At 40.2% G+C, this 24,516-nt stretch overlaps 1 protein-coding gene across 2 annotated transcripts in view; it reads left to right on the forward strand.

Moving 5' to 3' along the window:
- LOC126253250 (origin recognition complex subunit 1) overlaps positions 1-13,780 on the forward strand; it is a 138,940-nt gene extending 125,160 nt beyond the window's left edge. For both annotated transcript variants that reach the window (XM_049954453.1, XM_049954452.1), the window contains exon 10: positions 13,495-13,780. In XM_049954453.1, the coding sequence (XP_049810410.1) occupies positions 13,495-13,655 (161 nt within the window). In that variant the 3' untranslated portion in view covers positions 13,656-13,780. The remainder of the gene's footprint in view (positions 1-13,494) is intronic.
- The last annotated feature ends 10,736 nt before the right edge of the window (positions 13,781-24,516 follow it).

Consider the following 24,516-nt stretch of genomic DNA (forward strand, 5'->3'; position numbering starts at 1 on the left):
TTTCTGAAAATGGCATTGAAGTGGTAAAAGGGTAGTAAAGAACAGAACATTATAAACCTGCATAGTGTTTTGATACTTTATCTATATTAGTAAACTGCTAACAACACCCAGTCATAGTTGCAGGTTGCCTAGCTAATGACAACCAAAACCAACATAAATTTGATTTTCAGTATATCATATAATTTCTGACTGATTTTAAAAATTTAAAATTGTGCCATAATCTGCATATTAAGAAGTGCACTCTTACATTAAAGGCTTAACAGTATAAGTAAAGTATTAAAATTAGAAACTGTATGTATGTATTGAGAAAATGTAACTCATGATGCACTCAGAAAATGTGACTCATGACGTGCCCCTACAAACAAACAAACACACACACACACACACACACACACACACACACACACACACACGATAAAAGTAAAAAAGTTTGTTTCTGCTGCATTTTCAGTGTTAGTGCAGTAAAATATCAGTATCAGACCCGACAATTTACTACCAATGCTGTTCACAGCACATTTTGTACAGCATTCTCATATACCACTGAACATACCTGCAAAATTGTATCATTGTACGGCACATATTTCTGGTGATATGATGTCATAAAATGGGGTGCACATGCATAACTTCATATATTTAACACATTAATTCATTTGCAAAGTAATCGGATGTTTGAAGCTGTTTTGTACATTGCAGTTCGCCTCTTTAAAGAATCCTGCATGGGTTATGGGTGAAATACTAACTCATCTGTTTACCATGTTGTATTTGTTACTAACCTAAAGTGTTTATTTTGTTTCCACTTATTTACTTAAAACTGCCCTATTGTGGGGTATATAAACAGGCCTATAATGAGGAAAAGCTACCTGGGTTTGGTGCATAGTGGTTTTAATTTATTTTCTTTTATCTTCATTTATCTCAGTTTCTGTGGAAGGAACCATTCTGCTTTATATCAGACTCATTATTTATTCAGTACTTCTGTAGTTTTCCCAGATTTTAATGTGTAACCTTACTTTCTTAACAGGAGAAACAGTGATATTTGTAATTTACTTTCTTAGGTGTTTCTTGTCACTTATAGCTTTTTTCTCGTCTGTAAAATATTTGTGCATGTGGAAAATGCCAGTAGCCCCATGGCATGTGATCCACGTTAAGCTGTAAGTTCTCTTATAACTGGTTGAAGACAATTCAAAGGGCAAAGGAAGGAAAGGGCACATCACATGTGACAAGATGATGCCTATATTCAAGCTGGTATACGATGATCTCTGACAACTGCAGTGTGCTGGGTGCGGCAGCATCGCATGCCTACGTCAGACTATCACATTATACAATTTTGTAAATGTTACGATAGCAATATCTCAGTGTTGCCAGAGTTCCATGTAACTGTTTCTTGTTTTCAATCAGTGTTAAGCACATATTGTTAGGGAGGTTTGCGTATGTTTATTACGCAGATTGTGTAACTGAGTTTCTTGTCATTTATTGAAATAAGGGCTTCTTTTAGTGCAGGAAAGACTAAGTTTGGAATAGGCTTTATGCTATAAGATCCATCATGCTGATTTATATTCAGATTACATGCTTACTTTGAAGGAATAGCGCAATGGTTCGTCCTTTGATAGCAGCCAGTAACAATATTGACAGAGCAACGAAAGCTCGAATTGCAGCACAGTCACACGCCTTTGAGCAACGTTGGAACTATTTGCTATGGCACCTTGTCAGTAAGAGTGGTCTGCCTCATTGAGTGATTGTATTCTCGCCGAGATAAGGCAGTTGCAATATTACCTTTGTTTTAGTATCAACGATTCTTCATTCATTAGACCTAAATTTACAGTACTTATATTTGCATCAGTGCTGTGCGACTTTATTTAATAATACTTGTCGAATAGGTTACAACGCAGTAAAAAGTTTGTACGTATAGTGAATATGCTTTCCAAACAGAGCAAAAATGCCTCTAAAATGGCAAAATGCAAGCATGTGATGTTGACAATCCACCAAAAACTGGACTTCATAGGAAGAATGGAAAAAGGTGAGAACCGAAACAGTATTAAGAGTGAATGTAATATTGCATCTTCAACTATATATGACATTGAAAAACGAAGATAACAGCTAGATACATTTGTGTCACAAACTGCTTGAGTTAAAAGTCTAGATGTTAGGCAAACCCTAAAAAACTGAAATTAGAAAGTCTAGACGAAGTTTTGTATAAGTGGTTCAGTACTAAAAAAGCAGAAGGAAAGCCAATAACAGAACCTACGCTAACTGAAAAAGCCCAATTTTTTTCACGAGGAATTAAATCTCGCCTACAGTAGTTTTTTTGTTCTCAGAAGGATGGCTCGTAATTTTAAAATTTTTAATGACATCCATAAACTACTCTGAAGAGACAAAGAAACTGGTACACCTGCCTAATATCATGTACGGCTCTCGCGAGCATGCGGAAGCGCCGCGACACGATGTGGCATGGACTCGACTAATGTCTGAAGTAGTGCTAGAGGGAACTGAATCTTGCAGGGCTGTCCATAAATCTGTAAGAGTTTGAGGGGGTGGAGATCTCGTCTGCACAGCAGGTTGCAAGGCATCCTAGATATGCTCAATAATGATCATGTCTGGGAGTTTGGTGTCCAGCAGAAGTGTTTAAACTCAGAAGAGTGGTCCTGGAGCCACTCTGTAGCAATTCTGGATTTGTGGAGTGTCGCATTGTCCTGCTAGAATTCTGCAAGTCCATCGGAATGCACAATGGACATTAATAGAGGCAGGTGATCAGACAGGATGCTTAGGTATATGTCACCTGTCAGTCGTATCTAGACGTATCAGGGGTCCCATATCACTCCAACTGCACATTCCCCACACAGAGCCTCCACCAGCTTGAACAGTCCCCTGCTGACATGCAGGGTCCATGGGTTCATGAGATTGTCTCCATACATCCATCTGCACGATAAAATTTGAAACAAGACTTGCCCAACCAGGCAACATGTTTCCAGTCATCAACAGTCCAATTTCGAAGCAGTGATCAAGGGTACACAAGTGGGCCTTCGGCTTCGAAAGCCCACATTGATGTTTCATTGAATGGTTCACATGCTGTCACTTGTCGACAGCCCCGCATTGAAATCTGCAGTAATTTGTGGAAGGGTTTCACTTCTGTCACGTTTAATGAATCTCTTTGGTTGTCGTTGATAGCGTTCTTGCAGGATCTTTTTCCAGCCACAGTGATGTCGGAGATTCAACATTTTATCGGATTCCCGATATTCACAGTACACTCGTGAAACGGTCGTACAGGAAAATCCCCACTTCATTGCTACCTCGGAGATGCTATGTCCGATCGCTCATGCGCCGACTATAACACCCATTCAGACTCACTTAAATCTTGATAACCTGCCATTGTAGCACAGCAAACAATTTAACAACTGCACCAGACACTCATTGTCTTATATAGGCATTGCCAACTTTAGAGCCATATTCTGCCTGTTTACATATCTCTGTATTTGAGTACACATACCTATACCAATTTCTTTGGCACTTCAGTGTATATGTTTCTGATGAAATAAAGTCCATTGATATGACTGCTGCAGATGAGTGCAATACAGTATTTCAAAAACTTGTTGATGGGCATAAGTTGTCTCCACACCAAATTTGCAGCGTTGATGAGACTGGCCTGTTATGGCGTCATTTGCCAAGTTCAACCCTAATGTGACCTGAGAAGTCCAGAAAGAAATGACGGCAGAATAAATGTCTCAGTGTGTGGAAATGCTCTGGACAGCCATAAACTGTAGAAAGCATTTACTTTATACTGTTTTTCAAGTACAACCTTAATCACCTTCAAAGTACTCTCCATTGGCATTAATGCACTTGTCCAAACATTCATTCCAGTGTTCGAAGCACCTTTTAAATTCATTCTCTTTGATACCTGCTGGCACCTTCATGACATTGCATTTTGCATCTGCAACATCGACAAAACACTTCCCTTACAAGTTTCTCTTCATCCTTGGGAACAGGAAGAAAACCAAGGGTGCTAAAACTGGCGGATGGGGTACGTGGGGCAAAGTAGTCATCTTCGTTGAGGCTAAAAACTGGTGAGCACTGAGAGCTGTGTATGCATTGATCAGATCAGAAATTTTGCTGATTTTGTCTTCGCTTCGAGCAGTTGAAGGATGACTGGAATGGGGCTAATCTTCAGTGACCGTTTCTCCCTTTTTAAACCAAGAAAATCATACTTACACTCGATTTTTACTAAGAGCATGTTCTTTGTAACCTGTTTGCATCAGAACTACAGTTTCTGCTGTGTTCTTGCTAAGTAAGTAACAAAATTTCACTGCCGTCATTGCTTGTAAGAAAATAGCCTCTTTCTCTTGCCATGTTTGCACTGTATGTGCACTCGGAGGACTGCCAGAGAAACCACACCTGTCAGGTGACACTGCATGGCGAAATAACTCTTGGAGAGGTCCTGCAACAATATTGTGGCAGTGCAACCTGGTACTACAAGTACAGGATGTGCAGCATCACAATTCCAATTTGTTTTGGGTCCCCCTTCATATGCCAGTTGTTTACAATGTACACACTGATGCCTGGGTAAAAGCAGAGTTGTTTAGACTGGTTGTTTCACCACTTTGTTACAGCTGTAAAAAAATAAATAAATAAAAATTCGAAAGATAGGCTGACCTACAAATTATAAGGTGGTTCTCATCATTGACAGTTGCCAAACTCACCCTCCAGACTCGAAGCGTCTGTCAGGAAATTGTTTTCACCTATGTTCCTGCCAAAGTAACGTCACTAATCGACCCATGGACCAAGGGGTCATACTTAATTTCAAATGCTGAGCAGAGGAATGTTTGTACAATAGTTGCTAAGCTCGGACTGAAGTGCCAGAGTGTTCCAACAAAGTTTTAACATTGAAGACACTCTTTTCTTGGCTGCAGTTGCTTGGGCCTCTGTGAAAATTAGAACATTGTGCAGGGTCTGGAGAAAAATGTAGCTCAAAGTGGTCGAAGGCGCAGAGATGGAAAGCAATGTAAATGATGATGAGTCGACAGCTCATCACTCTGAAATTGTAAGAGTGATAAATTCTGTGTCTATAAATGAACTGCAGAGTGCATTGTCAACAGAAGAAGTTGATAAATGGATCGACATTGACAGAATTTAGCTATCGAAGAAGATCTGACAGATGATCAGAAACTGAAAATGATGAAGAAGAAACATCTACAATTTGCGTCTCTTGGGCTGAGGCTTCAGAAGCCTTAAACATTTTTGTGAAATTCACAGAGAGTAGCCAAAAACACAATGCTCCTGAAGTTATGAATCCGCAGATCATACAAATAATTTGTCAGAAGAGAGGTAAATCCAAGAAACTCAGTAGCATTTCTACAGAGTTCCAGAGGCCTCAAGATAAAACTTCAGATAAACTATTGGTAGTAGTTGTCCCTACATATTCCACACCAGATATACGTGTTATTCCTAAAGATAGCAGTTACAATTACATTGCTCCAAATTCTTGATTACAGTTTTCATTAACCCCCAGGGAGCTCATGGTTCTTTCGTTAGTTTGTGTGTGGTGCCCCCAGAGCTCTGCACTATTGGAGCCCATTCTACCTTCATGGGCAAAATTTCCTTCCCAATGACCCTCCCTTCCCGTCCTCGCTCCTTCCCCACTGCCCATCCTTCCCCTCTCGGTGTTCTTACTTACATCGACCTGCCTATCCACCTGGCTTTCTGCATTCCATGCAGTTTTGTTCCCCTTGCCTTTTTTCTTTCATTCTTCCTTTTGGTATTTTTGCTCTCCCTTTGGGGTTTGACTTCCCCTTCTAAATTTTCTCTCCATCGTGTGAACCATTTGGGGAAGAACTCCCTCTCTCGCATGTACAGCATGGATTCCTCTACCCCTTCCTTCCCCCTCCACCTCACTAGGTTACCAGCACATGTAGCCAGTCCAAGTGGTGGGACTGTTACATACCCATCTGACTGAGCCCCCTGACAAAACAGGGATCATACTTCTGGTACCTGAGCTGTTGCCTCCCCAGTTATGCGTAGTAGTGGTTGCTTGTCGTCCCAGAGCATAAGAACTAATGGCAATGGCCCGTGCTGTGGCTGGGTGGCACCCATGAGGAGAGCCCCTGATCGGAGTAGGTTTTATAAGGGCAGATGCTTTGTATCTAAAAAGTACCAAGATCAAAAAATGTGGCCATTCTTCTATGACTGTCTCTTTGGTTGGTAATGGATCAGTGAATGCTGCTTCTTATGACTCTGCAGACTCCCTTCCCTGGCTACACACTGGGAGGGGGGCCAGGCTCTCCGAATTGGGGTGAAACTCTTTCCCCACTACCTGGTCTGTACTAGGATGGACAGGCACACATTCACCACCACAAAGCTGTTAGTTTTTGTGGAAAATATCAAAGGCAATTTTGGTGAAGTGGAGTCTCTCAATAAGATGCAGTCGGCTTCGCTGTTGATCAAAAATTCTGCTGGCCAATCTGCAGCTCGTTGTACTTGTGATCATGTTGCCAATGTCCCAGTATCTAGTATGTCTCACCAGTCTTTAAATATGGTCCAAAGAGGCATTTTTCATAGGAACCTCATCCTCCAAACTAATGAGGAACTACGGGCCAATCTGGAATGACAGGGCGTTCATTTTGTCTGGCATTTGCAGAAAGGTTGCAAGGACAATCACAGTGGCCTTTATTCTGGCTTTTGAGGGAGATACCCTCCCAGAGAAGGTCAAGCTTGTGTTATCGGTGTGATGTGAAACCATATGTCCCACCACCCATGAGGTGCTTTCAATGCTTGTGTTTCGGGCATGTCTTCCCAATATACAGCAGTCCTTCTGTGTGGTGACTGTGGACACCCACTCCATGAAGAGAGACCCTGTGTTCCACCACCTGTGTGTGTTAATTGTCATGACCATCACTCTCCCTGCTTATCAGATTGCTCGGCTTATAAGAAAGAAAAGAAGATACTTTCAGTATTAGTCCCTGGATCACTTATCTTACACTGAGGCTTGTCACAAATTTGACCAATTTCATCCTATGTCGATGACTTTTATTTTTGCCTCTGGTACATCCCTTCCCCATACTCTCTCCCCCTTATTCCTGTCCCAACCCCCTCTCCTCTCACCCTCCCCTGTGGCTCCCATCTCCTTTCCTCCAGGTGACCCCCCCCCCCCCCCCCAGCGAAACTAGTTCCCCCCTTCTTTGCGCCAGCCAGTGATAGGGCCCCTTCCCGGGACCCATTCCCCCAGTGTCTCTCAGGCCAGAGACCTGCTACCACAAATCGGTCACAGGACACACAGTCTGTGCACACCAAGGTCACCTGCTCTCTTTTGGTTTTGGGTCTTGCAGAACCCTGCTTTCTCTCTGTGCCCTGCCCTTCTCAACTCAAGAAGATGACACAGGTCAGCAATGCCCCCCAACCCCCCACCTGTGCCAGTACCCCCAGAGGTGCCATCTCCCCCTTGCAACATGAGCCTGATCTCATATTTATGGATGTCATCCCGTCCTCATTTGTGACCCGGCTCCAGCCCATTCAGTTGCAGTCCCTTATTGCCTTTGATCCTTTTGTGGGTTCCGTGCTTTGTCTGAACCAGGTCAGCCATTTGAGGACGTTCTATGGCATCTGCACATTGGTCCCTATGGTAGTACATGGATCGTATTTCGAACCCCATTGGAAGCAGTTGCCACCGAGGTTCACTTGGACTCTGCGGCCACAGTTTGGAGTCTCAGACTCCCTCCTGAAGGGCCATCAACATCTGCTGCCCTAAGTGCCCTCCTTCTGCAACTCCCCCCCTCCCTTCCTTCTGCTTGGGGATTTTAAAGCCTGTTACCCTTTGTGGAGCAGTGTTTTCTCATCTAGCCAGGGGCTCCTCTTGCCGACCATGACCTGTGTCATCTTATGGTGGTTCCCCTATTAATTTTAGTGCTGCATATGTCTTGTTTGGGTCCTTGAATCTTGGAACCTTTTATCTCCTTACCAGTGTGGCTTTTGGGAAGGACAATCTCCAATTAATCATTTGCTTTGATTTGAAACCACAGTTCAGCAGGCTTTTTCTCAGCACTCTCGGAGCTTTTTTCAATCCTTGTAAGGCCTACAACACAGCTTGGTACCATCACATCCTCTTTACGCTGTATGAGTGCGGTCTATGCCCCTCCCCCTCTCAATTTTTATTTTCCAGTTCATGTCCCACAAGTCATTCAGAGTTCATGTTGGCACTGTTTCTTAGTTCTCCGGGGACCCTGCGAGGCTCTGTATTAAATGTCCTTTTTCTCATGGACTTGTGGCCTCTGCTGGACTGTTGGTCACCTCTCCTCCCTATGTGAATGATTTCTGTATTTGGGCTAGTTCCCACTTGGTGGCCTCTTTGAAATGGCAACTCCAGGGTGCCATCCAACGCTCTTTCGTGTGCAAACTCTCGCACGGTTTTTGATTCTCTCTCCATAAGTCAAGAGTGGTGCATTTCTGTTGCTTTACTATGGTGTATCATAATCTGGAGCTTTACCATGACACCCAATGTCTTGACTGATTCTCTCCAGTTCTGTTTTCGTTGTCTTTTCTTTTTGAAAACAAGCTTACTTGGTTACCCAAGGTTGGCTGTTTTCACAAACTCAATGTTTTTTGCTTCCTTGCCCACACCTCTTGGGGTGCAGATCATTCAACCCTTCTCCACCTTTAGTAGGCATTAGTTTTGTCTTCTCTGGACTAAGATTGTCTAGTTTACGGATCAGCTGCCCCTTCCACCCTGCTGCCCTTGGACCCAGTTCACCATCATGGTATCCACTTAGCCATGGGTGCCTTTGCAGTCTTCTGGTTGACACTGGAACACCTCTCCCTTCGATTTGGTGGTACCAGCTCCTGGTTTGCTGTGCCATCACTATTCGCTCTTCCCCTGTTCACCCTTCCTATTCTATTCGTTTTGCGGATTCGGGCCATTGCCCACCCGCTGCCTGCCCTTGGGCGGGTTTGTCACTTGGGCTACACTTCGCCACTCTCCACTGTGACTTCCATCTCCCCTCCCCCACATTCTCTCCCAACCACACCCCTTTTGGTTAGTTCCTTGGCCCCGAATTCGGATGGACCTCTTCCAGGTTCTGAAATCCTCCACGCTCCAATGGTGTTCGATTGTTTGTTCCAAACATTCTTACAGGAATTATGCCATTGTTTTTTTTACACTGATGGCTCTTATGTTGGCATGGAACGCTATCTCTTGTCTGCCATGTGTGGGGTGTTTACTTCAGAATTGATGGCCATCTATTGGCCGTCTGCTTCATTAAACAGTCCTAATTAACTCGAGTTTTGTTATGTATGGACTCAGTGAGTGGCCTTCAGACTATTGCTCAGAGTTTTTCACACCTCTCCTTGATCTCTGCCATGTATGACTTTCTTGGTGATGCTGGTTGCTGAATTGATTTCCATTGGGTTCCTGGCCACATATGTATCCCAGGTATTGAACTTGTTGATCTGACTGGGGGGATTGCCACCTACCCCAGTTCTCGATGATCCCTACAGGGGCAGATTTGCTGCGCTCAATCATGTGGCAACTCTTGGGGGACTACCCCCCATCTAATAAACTTCACACCATCAAGGAGTCTCCCACCATGTGGTGTTCTTTCCTCTGCCTCTCCCAGTGGCAATCTAACATCCTCTCCCATCTTTGCATCGGCGATATAGATATTTCACTCTACAGTGAGTGCCTCCCCTCCCCCCCCCCCTCCTCTTTGTAGGTGCAGGGTTCCTCTCATGGTGATCCATATTTTGCTGGACTGCCTCCCCCCCCCCCCTTTTGGCCCCCTTACAGTAAATGTACCCTCCTACAATTATCACGAAACAATGGGGGCCAACACCAGGGAAAGATGATGTTAGCAGACGATCTTCGCATGGTTGTGTCTTGGTTATGTCTGTCCTCGGCTTCCTTTGTGAAAGTGTCTTGTCCTCTCAGAGTATAAGTTCTTGAATATTCCTCTGAAATTTCAGTCCCTCAGTTAGTGTGGGTATTGGTTATGGAGATCTTGACTTTGCCTCCATACCATCCAGGTCCTCCCTGCCTTTTCCCTATATTTTGTCTGGTCTGATGTGCTGTCTTGTTTCCACTTTCCGTGTGTCTTCTTTCCCTGGTGTTGGCCCCATTGTATCGTGATAATGGTATGGTGTGGGTGTCGGGACAGGTCGATGGCGGTGCTGGTACCCCATCAGCCGTAGCATTTCTGGGGGCACCCTTGCTCTCCCCATTTCCATCCAACTCCTCCTGTTCTTTCCTCTTCCTGCTGCCCTGATGTCCATTTTCCCTCTTCATTTGCACATTATCCATTCTCCTTGACTGGACTGTATTGTTTGTGTTATTCCTCCCTTGATTTCTGCCATCCTACATCATGGGACCGATGACCTGACAGCTTGGCCTCTCTCTCAAATCAACCAACCAGTTATCATTAATTAGCTTGTTCTTGATATTTTCAAATCAGTGGCACTTACGTTATTTTGTTACTGGTGTACAAAAATTTATTTTTGTCTATTGAACTTTTCTAACACTTTGAGCCTTAAAACTAGTTTAATAAGCAGTACAGTAATCTCCTTTTAATTGAATTTTGTGTTTACAGAAAAGTAATACATACTTTTAATTTTTTGATACTTTAATCTCACCAGTTGTGTTTAATAAATAAAAGTTACATGTTTTGTATGTTAAAACTGTAGGTTTTGCTTGTATCCCTTTTCTTAAACCAGGTTTTTAAAAATAACGATAATTCAGCACCGAAAGATTCCCGAGCAGGCCAGGTGGTTGAGGTCTGATTGTGTATGCATAGTACAGCAGGAAAGAGTTGTTGTTGTGGTCTTCAGTCCAGAGACTGGTTTGATGCAGCTCTCCATGCTACTCTATCCTGTGCAAGCTTCTTCATCTCCCAGTACCTACTGCAACCAACATCCTTCTGAATCTGCTTAGTGTATTCATCCCTTGGTCTCCCTCTACGATTTTTACCCTCCACGCTGCCCTCCAATGCTAAATTTGTGATCCCTTGATGCCTCAAAACATGTCCTACCAACCGGTCCCTTCTTCTTGTCAAGTTGTGCCACAAACTCCTCTTCTCCCCAATTCTATTCAATACCTCCTCATTAGTTATGTGGTCTACCCATCTAATCTTCAGCATTCTTCTGTAGCACCACATTTCAAAAGCTTCTATTCTCTTCTTGTCCAAACTATTTATCGTTCATGTTTCACTTCCATACATGGCTACACTCCATACAAATACTTTCAGAAACGACTTCCTGACACTTAAATCTATACTCGATGTTTAACAAATTCCTCTTCTTCAGAAACACTTTCCTTGCCATTGCCAGTCTACATTTTATATCTTCTCCACTTCAGAATACGCTACATATAAAATCTTAATAGTTCCACTGTCCGAAAGTAATTTGTTTACTACGGGCAGTGCGACAAGCCTTTCTATTGTTTTAAGAAAAATTGGCATCAAACCAGAGAATATAATATGGATGGATGAAACATGGGTTTATGTGCATCTGCAAGATCAGACTAATGGACAGACAACACATCACATAACAATGAGTGTGCCTAAAGGGAAGGGTGAATGACTTATTATTGATCAAGAGGTCTCTAATTGGGATTTTATGCCTGGTACTAAGTTCCTTTTTCAGTAAAAAGAAAATAAAATAAAAAACTAGATTACCATGAAGAAGTGACTGAGGATACATTTAAAGAATGGTTCATTACTCGCATGCTACCAGATCTCAGTTTGGTTAATGTTTTTGTAATATATAATTCTCCATACTGTTCTGTTTTTGTTAAATTAGGCCCCTTGTTCACAAGAGAGGAGAAAATTTGGGGGGGGGGGGGGGGGGTGGAAGGAAAACAGTAAAGATACAAATCACAGAAAACACCATATGCAATTGATTCAGTAACACAGAACATGGGCTACTTCAATGATACTGAACTTATCTGGGATTAAATTAAAGGACATGTCACAGAATGAAATAAAACATTTACACTGTGGGACATGGAGAGACGTGAACGGGGCTGTCACACAAATAACCCAAGATAAAGGGAAGAAGATTGGGAACCAATGTGGAATGAGGCATAAGTGAAAAATCAGCATTGAATATAGAAGTTTCTCAGATGATGAAGACAACAGTGAAGATAGTGATATCAGTGCAGTTGTAACAAAAATGCCAATCTGATTAAGACACTTGTGATGTTGACATTCTCTCATTGTTGTGTGTGTGTGTGTGTGTGTGTGTGTGTGAGAGAGAGAGAGAGAGAGAGAAGCCCTTCATTACGTACGTCAGATATGCCTGTATTTATATCATGACCATTAACAACCATTGTTTTGACACCACCATCACGCAAACAGTATTTCCCCTATGTATTTCACTGCTTTGCAGTATCATTCCCAGTTCTCAAAAGTAAAAGATTGGGAGTGTATACATAGTTCCTTATATTTGTGGCATATGAACTTCACTGATTTATTGCACTCTCCAAAATGGCTTTAGATTGCAATTAGAAGACGAAAAGTGGACAACATTGGGGCATTCACTTTGAGCAAACAAGCCAACAGCTTAAGACTTCTTGACAGGTTTACCTATATGAACGAATATTAAGATAAAAGTTTTTGTGGGGGGAAATGTATATGTTGCAGGCACTCAACCGTCCACACACTAGTATCAAACATTGGGGAGTTTCTGCAAATTGTTTCTTATTGTAAGGTGTGTTATAAATTGCAGTAACACAGCAGACAACTATTGCTACCACACCCAGTTCTGTCACCTATAAGTAAAGGCTCAAAAGTCTTAAGAATGCTCACACAAGTGTATTCCATAGTGCCCCATACAAGATACCATCAGCTTGCGTAGTCATTATTGCACAAGACATCAGAAAAACAATCACTTTGCCAGTCGCAGGCAGCACGGACCTTTAATACAGGCAGTTGAGATTGAAAGCTGGCAACACCACTGCTAGCTTTCAGGATATTCTTGTGCGGATTTGACGATAATGAAGCATTCCAGTGAAGTTTGGGGACAGATTTACCTTACTGTACATAGATGATAAAGCCAGTCATTCAGTTTACATAAGCTTTTTTCTCACTGATCAAATATTATGTTCATTTGGGTGTTCATTTTTCACAGCAGCTGTTATATGAAGTGTTATATTGCTTTTCTTGTCCTAACCATATTACGAACCAAAAAATATTTTCAGTAATGCGTTTCACTTAATTGGTAAAGCATCCACAGAATTGAGTGGTGTTAACTAACCCTTTTTACGTGTTGTGATGCCAAGTGTTTTCTCTTTTTTTATTCCCCCCCCCCCTCCTCCCCCCATAAGCAGCCATTGTTCTTTACTTTAGGATCATCAAATTAATTCTGAATGGATATTTCTTTCCAAACCTTTGTTACTGATACAGCTACAGGGATTCGGACATAATTCTTCCTAGGAACATACACTTGATGACTCCATTTTTACTCTGATAGAATGTTGCCTGCTATTATGATACAACAATAACTTCAGTATTTCTTGTCTTTTGTTTTCAGGGATATCAGTGCCCTCCAGCACGAAGACTTTATCAATTATAGCCAAACTGGGGTGTTATGGTCTTCTACTGACAGAACACTCGAGAGCAGACATTTTTCAGTCGGTTATGTTGAATATCAACTCAGATGACTTGCATTTTGCTCTTCAGACCAATTCTTAATATACCAGTTAAATATAAATTGGCTATTGATATTATAAAAAAGAAAATGGAAGGCTCTGTTGTAAATTTGCTGTGAAATTTTATTTTTTGATAACATTAGTTTTACTGTTTTATATCATTTATTACTGTGCTAAAATAAAATTGCATTTTGCTGGAGATATCCTAGCAATTATATTAATCTGAGTATGTCATTCTGGAGTCATTTACTTTTATCCTTGATGCCCTCACTGCCAGCATAATGCCTTCCTTTGATTGTTTTATTTATGTCTGACTTAAGAAAAATGTTATTAAATCATGCAGCCAGGGAAGATGGTTCAATATTGTTATTTATTCACTGACAAAACATCCCTCACGGATTGTGTCTTATGAGCTAATGGAAGTGACATGCACTTTTAGCAAAAGTGTAAGCACTGGTAATCCACATGGAACCTTGTCAACTCAAAAGCACTTTCCAAATCAGAGATCAGTAGGAACAGTGCCTGGGAGAAACACATAAAGGTCAGCAACACCTCCAGCATTGAAATCAAATGACCCTAGGAACCTGGCAAGTACCATGTGAAAGAGTACATTGAACCACTGTGAAGAAATTCAGCCTTGCACTGTTCACCTGTAAAGAATGATAGCAGACTTGCAGGTACGCATTCGTCTTGTGTAGACATATGAGGTGATTACCCTCGCAGGTGTAAACTACATCTTGCATTTTGAGAGTGTTGTTTCGGAGGTTTCCTCACTGTGTGCAACGATTTTAGTGATTTTGTCCACATTCATTTCTTTTCAAACATGTCAGGGCACTGATAACCTCTCTGCTGAGCGTCCATAAAGTTAAAAGAACCATTTATGTGACTTCTACGTGTATAGTGTTCAATGGGCTGTACCTGTGTCCAAGATAATCACTGTGACGGGAAAGATACTAATGTGCAATAGTAGTTTCGTACATTAGTGTGAAATGTTTGTTTTGGATGCATATTGTCACTATTATCATCTAGCACTAAATCAGTAAGCGAGTTCAGGCTTGTAAAATGTCTCTAACAAGAGAAATAGACCAGGGTTTTGTTTTTCAAACAAAGCAGCTATATAGAAGACGTAATGAATTGAGGTGCTTTGTATCCCTCCAGAGAAGTGATGTGTATCCCTGGTATACTGACGAATGATACTCATGAGTGAATGAAAACTATAAAGTAAGATATCGTAAGTATGAGCACCGATATTGTGCATGGTCATTATTTTTCTTTGCATGTGGAGAATCATGCTGAGGGTCGATACGTGTCTTCGAGGTGGGACAGTGATCGCAGTAACTTCACAGGCGGGAATACCTGCTGGGATGCAAAAAATATAACTTCTGGTGATTCATGACCTGCTTTGAAGAGGTATAGTCCTAAGAGGATATATGTAGAAACTTTTTGATAATGAAGTATACCCTGCGTTGGAAAATAAATGAAACATTTTTTTCATAAAATAAAGGAAAGGCTACCCCTCAGCTATAGCAGACGGACATGTGGAGCACAGATTTAAGATACAGATATGGGTGTCTGCGTAGGTTGTATGTGTGAATGTGGCACGAGCTAGAAAGCTAGTACAAATGCTGTTTTGTTGTGTGTTTCTTTCCTCCACACATCAGTATCAGTCCGCTATTGGTTAGTTGTTGTCTTTATTTTATGTGTTGTTCCATCTAGAAATTTCCTTTATTCTTATGAAAAGGTTCTTTCAATGTTCATTCGATATTTCATGTGTAGGCTCTACAACTGAACATTAGCATAGACAAGAGGTTTTCTTATAATTTTTGTGACACTGTATTCTTGAAGAGTCAGATAGATAGGCTGTGAATTCAGCATTGACTTCTTATGTTATTTAATGGAACTTTCAAATTGTTGTATAGCTCCTCTAAACAGTAATATAAGTGCAGTTGGCTACAAGTCCATCACAGCTGTACAAAATGTCATGGTAAAGAGCATTAAACAGTATTGAAGAAACTACATTAAATAATACAACATCCAAATCCAAAGGAACATCTCATTTGCAATGCCTAGTGCACGACACCATCAAATTATTGCTGGAAGTGTAAAAACTCAAGACTGCGTGTGAAATTTATGGATGCCACAAAGAGTGATAAAAAAAAAGCAGCATAGATAAAAAGCAATAAGAATGATTATTTAATGAAAATATTTGAGGAGAATAAACTATTTTACATTAAGAATTGTCATGAAATTGTACTGTTGCTCTCAGCAACAAAATAAATACCAAACTGACAAAAGGAAGTGAACATGCACCGAAAGGCAAATATTGCGAAGAAATGGGTTGCTATTGACATACTATTAAGTGTTCTGGCATTATAGCCTAGACAGAGTTTTTTAAAGACATCAAAACCAAAGATCAACGGCCACATGTTTTGATGGATAATGACTGACTGTGATGAGTAAATGGCACCTACATGTCGTCACAGAATTAAGTTAGAGCATTGCAGTCGAGATTCTGTTAACTGTGTGTTGCACTGCAGAGCAGGGTGCCTTTACTTACTGCAGAAAAACTTCTATATTATTTTTTTATTATTTTAACTTCTTTTAAATTTTTATGTCTTACCTAATATTGTGTGGCGAGAGTCAACAGAGTTGATTTTTTGTTGTTGTGATTTCTTAAACAAGTGTTAGTAATTGTCACGTATTATAGAAGTACTCAAGTATCACTACTTTTACTGTATGCTACTATTAACAAGAAAAACTAAAGAAATCTTATGAGCTATTTCTAATCTAAATGCTAAAGCGGGACAATTAAGTATTGATATAAATGGTAAATTAGGCACAACAAATGATAAGAATAGGACAGACCAATCTTGACTCAAATGCCCAGAGTATTAGGTTTGAAAAATGTCTTGCTGAGGCAGATGCTACTGATGGACCATTACCTATTGTACTAAATACTAAATTAGAGATAAAAAATAATAAAAGTAGACAGACAAGCAAATAAGTTAGAAGAATATTTATTTTATTAAAAAATAGTTTTTACTTGATTAGAAAATTCATGCAACATAAAATTGGCGCAAATAAATAATCAGGTTAATCAATTATCAAGTGGACATTCTAGATTGTAATTTACCCATACAAGTGCTAGAGGAGTCTTGTGATCTATTTATTTTGACTGAAGCAGGTTCTTCTGCATTATATAATTAAACTATAAATTGTTCCAAGTAGGAAAAATATATCTAAAAACAAAGATGATGTGACTTACCAAATGAAAGTGCTGGCAGGTCGACAGACACACAAACAAACACAAACATACACACAAAATTCAAGCTTTTGCAACAAACTGTTGCCTCATCAGGAAAGAGGGAAGGAGAGGGAAAGACGAAAGGATGTGGGTTTTAAGGGAGAGGGTAAGGAGTCATTCCAATCCCGGGAGCGGAAAGACTTACCTTAGGGGGAAAAAAGGACGGGTATACACTCGCGCGCACACACACACATATAGGGAAACATTCCACATGGGAAAAATATATCTAAAAACAAAGATGATGTGACTTACCGAACGAAAGCGCTGGCAGGTCGATAGACACACAAACAAACACAAACACACACACAAAATTCAAACTTTCGCAACAAACTGTTGCCTCATCAGGAAAGAGGGAAGGAGAGGGAAAGATGAAAGGATGTGGGTTTTAAAGGAGAGGGTAAGGAGTCATTCCAATCCCGGGAGCGGAAAGACTTACCTTAGGGGGAAAAAAGGACGGGTATACACTCGTGCGCACACACACATATCCATCCACACATATACAGACACAAGCAGACATCTCACAAGCAGACATATTTAAAGACCATGTCTGCTTGTGTCTGTATATGTGTGGATGGATGTGTGTGTGTGTGTGTGTGTGCGCGTGCGCGTGCGTGCGCGCGCGTGAGTGAGTGTATACCCGTCCTTTTTTCCCCCTAAGGTAAGTCTTTCCGCTCCCGGGATTGGAATGACTCCTTACCCTCTCCCTTAAAACCCACATCCTTTCGTCTTTCCCTCTCCTTCCCTCTTTCCTGATGAGGCAACAGTTTGTTGCGAAAGCTTGAATTTTGTGTGTATGTTTGTGTTTGTTTGTGTGTCTATCGACCTGCCAGCGCTTTCGTTCGGTAAGTCACATCATCTTTATATATATATATTAAAAACAAAGATTCCATGACTTACCAAACGGGAAAGCGCTGGTAGATAGACATTGTTTGTATTTCATTATCTTATGTGACAAAATAATGTACATATGTATGTATAATGACGACATCCATACAAAGAAATTTGTTTACGGTTGACTAAATAAATAAATAAATAAATAAAAAGAACATATTATTGAATCATGTAAGGAAAAACTGGAATAATCATAAGATATTAGAGTTAAAAATGACGTCGCTAAATATACAAGGCAAATTACGTTCTGAGATAATTAAGCAGTGAGGTCTAATGAGAAATACAGCAAAAACAATTTGGAGAAGTAAACATAGATGTAAATAATATTACAAAATTTACTGAACAGGAATTTAGCAAAGTACATGAACAAATTTCAGACACTACTGTAATGTTTAATGTTTTAGAACAAAGTAAAGATTCAGATGAAGTACCATCACAGGTTTCACTTTCACAACACTGGACAAACTAATAAGTGATTCCACTGAACTAAAGGTTCGGGAAAAGACTGAGTCATCTCTCAGTGTACTTCATTTGTCAGATGACCTGGGAAAACAGATGTGGAAATTCAAAAACTTTGTGAAGAGCTATTCCAAATTAAAGAACAGGTTCAAAAACTTATGACATGCTATTCAGAATTAAGGAACAGCTTAAAATAAACTGAACTAATGGGAGTTGGGGCTCCCATATAAATATTGGAATAATTTTGTTTGGAATTTGTGACAAATTTAAACAAAAAAAAATCCCAAAATTTAAACCAGAAGGAGATATTCATCCTACATTTTTTGAGAATTTTTAAAAAAAACTTTTACCCAAGTGTTCAGATGACACGGAAAAAGTAGATTTTGTTCTGAGCTATTTCGAAGGAGATACTGTCGATTGAGGAATGGCTCATCCAGAAGAATTTACTTCATAGAATGACTTCAAACAAAAATTTAAAAAAAACAAATACTGATCATCTATCACACAAGATAAGTTGGCTGTTGAGTTATTGAACCTTTATTATTATAACAACAGTTACATATAATGACACTTACAAGGGCAAAAAGAGAGATGGCATCATGGTTGGAAAAATGTAAATGAATTATTAATTTTTATAGAAGCAAATAAGTTAAACAAAAAAGAAATAAAGACCGAGGAGACTATGCTCAAGGGAGAACCATGATTTGGATAATAATAGTGAAGATCTATATCTTCCTCGATTTCAATGTAAAAGTGTGACTAGGTACTGTAAAGTTAGTTAACAATAATAGAATGAATAACTAACTTTGTGAAAGGAGTCAAACAGTTCAAGAAATAAGAGCAGTGAATATCTGAATAGCCTGACAGACAGCCCTTTTCCAATCCAATTGTCAGAAAACTGCATTTTCTGGAGGAGAGGCCAAGCTTCAGAACAATTAGTGGAACTTTAGGCCTTTGTATAGAAAAAGAAATGGCACTCACATACCCAGGATCTACTTTGGAGTGGTTACTGGAGGAAGAGAAGATGGAATCTGAAAAGGAGCAGGTAAGATCTATTTTATCTGGTGAAATTTTAAGAATAAAGATGGATATTCATTTAGATTTTGACAGTGAAATAACTATTAATGTTGCAGATTTGGCTAGCAGCAGTATGAAAAAATTTACATGTCCTGTGCTACCAGCAGTGAAAAATGTGTTGTTGGAATTACAGGAAATAAAGATGGAGGAAAGGGGACGCATGAATAGTTTTCAGTCATCAGATATACTGTCTACCAAACAATGATTTTAGACAGAACTAAAGTTTCTAAGTAACTTTTTAGGAGACACATATTAAAAATTTTAGGCCATATTATAGGAATTGCTGTAATATAACTTGATCCCAGCTATCAAGGATAGTCCTGAACCTAAGAGTATGAAACAGTTATGATAATTTTTAGGTCAAGCTAGTTCATATAGAAACTTTATAAAAGGGCAAGCTGTGAATGATCCAAGACTGTTAAGCTTATAAAACAAAAGGCCAGATGAATGTGGGAGGATGCTGCAGTGAAACCTTTAGCAAGCACTACTAGGAGCTAAAATTGTCCGTCATCCCAAAATGAACCAAGCGTTTAAATTAGTCACAGACACTTTGGAACAGGGTCATGGATGCGAATTGTCCCAAGGAGAATGGGATCCAGAGTGAGGTGAACATCAAGCAATACCTTTTGCTAATCACAGTCACAGTAAACGCAAGTTGAATCATTTCACAACAGAGAAACAACTTATCTCTATTGTCAGGAATCTGGAAGAATTTCAGACTCGTGGGGGCTCTAAAATAATGATATACAGGGTGTTACAAAAAGGTACGGCCAAACTTTCAGGAAACATTCCTCTCACACAAAGAAAGAAAATATGTTATGTGGACATGTGTCCGGAAACGCTTACTTTCCATGTTAGAGCTCATTTTATTACTTCTCTTCAAATCACATTAATCATGGAATGGAACCACACAGCAACAGAATGTACCAGCGTGACTTCAAACACTTTGTTACAGGAAATGTTCAAAATGTCCTGCGTTATGGAGGATACATGCATCCACCCTCCATCGCATGGAATCCCTGATGCACTGATGCAGCCTTGGAGAATGGCGTATTGTATCACAGCCGTCCACAATACGAGCATGAAGAGTCTCTACATTTGGTACCGGGGTTGCGTAGATAATAGCTTTCAAATGCCCCCATAAATGAAAGTCAAGAGGGTTGAGGTCAGGAGAGCGTAGAGGCCATGGAATTGGTCTGCCTCTACCAACCCATTGGTCACCGAATCTGTTGTTGAGAAGCATACGAACACTTCGACTGAAATGTGCAGGAGCTCCATCGTGCATGAACCACATGTTGTGTCGTACTTGTAAAGGCACATGTTCTAGCAGCACAGGTAGAGTATCCCGTATGAAATCATGATAACGTGCTCCATTGAGCGTAGGTGGAAGAACATGGGGCCCAATCAAGGCATCACCAACAGTGCCTGCCCAAACGTTGACAGAAAATCTGTGTTGATGACGTGATTGCACAATTGCGTGCAGATTCTCGTCAGCCCACACATGTTGATTGTGAAAATTTACAATTTGATCACGTTGGAAGGAAGCCTCATCCGTAAAGATAACATTTGCACTGAAATGAGGATTGACACATTGCTGGATGAACCATTCGCAGAAGTGTACCCGTGGAGGCCAATCAGCTGCTGATAGTGCCTGCACACGCTGTACGTGGTACGGAAACAACTGGTTCTCCCGTAGCACTCTCCATACAGTGACGTGGTCAGCGTTACCTTGTACAGCAGCAACTTCTCTGATGCTGACATTAGGGTTATTGTCAACTGCACGAAGAATTGCCTCATCCATTGCAGGTGTCCTCGTTGTTCTAGGTCTTCCCCAGTCGCGAGTCATAGGCTGGAATGTTCCGTGCTCCCTAAGATGCCGATCAATTGCTTCGAACGTCTTCCTGTCGGGACACCTTCGTTCTGGAAATCTGTCTCGATACAAACGTACCGCGCCACGGCTATTGTCCCGTGCTAATCCATACATCAAATGGGCATATGCCAACTCCGCATTTGTAAACATTGCACTGACTGCAAAACCACGTTCGTGATGAGCACTAACCTGTTGATGCTACGTACTGATGTGCTTGATGCTAGTACTGTAGAGCAATGAGTCGCATGTCAACACAAGCACCGAAGTCAACATTACCTTCCTTCAGTTGGGCCAACTGGCGGTGAATTGAGGAAGTACAGTACATACTGACGAAACTAAAATGAGCTCTAACATGGAAATTAAGCGTTTCCGGACACATGTCCACATAACATCTTTTCTTTATTTGTGTGTGAGGAATGTTTCCTGAAAGTTTGGCCGTACCTTTTTGTAACACCCTGTATAGAGACCATCAAATTTTAGCATTCTTAATGGAAAGGGGTTACTACACAGTAGATGAATGAGATGGTATTATTTTTATCGGAATTCAAATTTGAAATTAATCACAAAGGTTCACAAAATGTTCTCTGAGGCACATTCTTGTTTACCATAAGGTATGACTAGTGAATTTATAACTGAAGGACCTGGAGTCAGATTTAGAATAAATTTCATGCACATATGTTATTACAATAACAATACGATAGTTAGCGTGGAAAATAAGAGGAGGACTGAGATCTGATTAATATTTTGGTCCTATTGTTACATATTGGGCACAAGGAATCTTGTCTCAGAAAGATAAAACCAAACAGATATTATGGGAAGAGAATTTATTTTGGAGAGTAGAACAACACTCACAGCACTATAGAGTATAAATTCCTTCAATACCAATTGAAGATCTTGTGCAGCTCATATACAAAGGTTATGGACAATTCAGGTTATATACGTGTCTTACACACACTATTCAATTCTGCTATTCTAAAAATTGTATTGCAAAATGTACGCAATAATACCTAAAGAATCAGATGATTTAACAGCAGCAAATCAGACTGTTGTGTCCAATTAAGGTAGCAAATATTGCCACACAATACACTTCTTAAAAGATTACTTTACAATGTTGGAAAATGTAGATGATTACTTACTGACAGTGGTTTGCAATTCTTTATCAATTTTAAGGAATTTATAGCTTGGGAACAAGAAAATAATGTTACAATTTATAAAAACCACCCTTAATCAAATTCTTCTGATACTACCTGGGTACCATTAATACCTGAATGAGTTCTCGTTTAACTACTAGTGCACCTACTTAGCGGGCCCGGGTTCGATTCCCGGCTGGGTTGGGGCTTTTCTCCAATTGTGGACTGGGTGTTGTGTCGTCATCATCATCATCATCATCTTCTTCTTCTTCTTCTTCTTCTTCTTCTTCTTCTTCTTCTTCTACCGTTTTTAAAATTATTCAAATGGCCAGAAAATATAATTCGGCAAAGGGATATTTCTTCTTGATCTGTCAAATGGAAAGGATGAAGGACTATATAAATTTTATATGAATAACATATTTGTAATTTAAAAGACGGACATCGAGGAGTTCTCAATCTGTGAATTTGTAGTTATGCCTACAAGCTCCTAAGTCATTTTTTTCCCACGTTTTGTTTATTTGTACAATGGTCCTACCCACTTACCTTTTTGTTTATAGCTTCTGTGATTATCAATATGTACCTTCAAATTCTTTCATTTATACTTTAACTTAAAGATATATCTAAAAACAAAGATGATGTGACTTACCACACGAAAGTGCTGGAAGGTCGATAGACACACAAACAAACACAAACATACACACAAAATTCAAGCTTCTGCAACAAACGTTTGCTTCATCAGGAAAGAGGGAAGGAGAGGGAAAGACGAAAGGATGTGGGTTTTAAGGGAGAGGGTAAGGAGTCATTCCAATCCCGGGAGCGAAAAGACCTACCTTAGGGGGAAAAAAGGACAAATGTCTGCTTGTGTCTGTGTATATTAGCACACTGGACTCGCATTCGGGAGGACGACGGTTCAATCCCGTCTCCAGCCATCCTGATTTAGGTTTTCCGTGATTTCCCTAAATCGTTTCAGGCAAATGCCGGGATGGTTCCTTTGAAAGGGCACGGTCGATTTCCTTCCCCATCCTTCCATACCCGAGCTTGCGCTCCGTCTCTAATGACCTCGTTGTCAACGGGACGTCAAAAAACACTAACCTAACCTAACCTGTCTGTGTATGTGCGGATGGATGTGTGTGTGTGCGAGTGTATACCTGTCCTTTTTTCCCCCTAAGGTAGGTCTTTCCGCTCCCGGGATTGGAATGACTCCTTACCCTCTCCCTTAAAACCCACATCCTTTCATCTTTCCCTCTCCTTCCCTCTTTCCTGATGAAGCAACCGTTGGTTGCGAAAGCTTGAATTTTGTGTGTATGTTTGTGTTTGTTTGTGTGTCTATCGACCTTCCAGCACTTTCGTGTGGTAAGGTACATCATCTTTGTTTTTAGATATATTTTTCCCATGTGGAATGTTTCCCTCTATTATATTCTTAACTTAAAGATACATGTTTAATAGTAACTGTGACTTTGCTATGTGTGGAAACGTTTGCAAAAACAAGAAACACTTATGCCTATGTAATGATAAAAAGTCAGGAGCATTTCTTAGAAGGGAATGTGTAATCCACACTGGCTGAAATAAATCGTGAGGCCCTCCTTTTCTCCACTGCAGCTTCAGTTCTAATTTTGAACATAGCCAGGATTACTCTTTCTCCTGGAAGAATGCCTCACATTGACAAGGGAAGTTATGACATATTAACATAGATATTGAAGTAACAATTATATGATGTTGACATGATTATTAAAATAATCGTATAATGTTTATGGAATGCTAATACAATTTTATAACAAGTAACTTAATGGCAAGGATTTCTGTCAAGAATGATATAGATGAGTATTTGGAAGACTATCTAGAAGAATACAGACGCTTATTTAGGGGACTAAGATAAGTTAAAAACGTGCAAACAGATGGTTTAATTTTGCTTTTGCAAGGTAGCTGTCTGAGTTTAAGATAGATGTACAGGCACATTATTACTCTTGTACTTTAGTTACTACAAATATTGGGATATTTATCATGGTATGTAGAAAAGTAAAGGCACATTCTTTCAATTATTAGAGAGTTGTCATTGTTTTATCTTGGCCACCTTCATAGAAGTGATGAGGTTCGCAAATGGGAAGCACGTTACTCTCCCCATATGATAAGTGTTATTAATTTTATAAAGTATCAACAATTAGAGATATATTAC

The sequence above is a fragment of the Schistocerca nitens genome, chromosome 4 (assembly GCF_023898315.1).
Source record: "Schistocerca nitens isolate TAMUIC-IGC-003100 chromosome 4, iqSchNite1.1, whole genome shotgun sequence".
Taxonomy (NCBI): Eukaryota; Metazoa; Arthropoda; class Insecta; order Orthoptera; family Acrididae; genus Schistocerca; species Schistocerca nitens.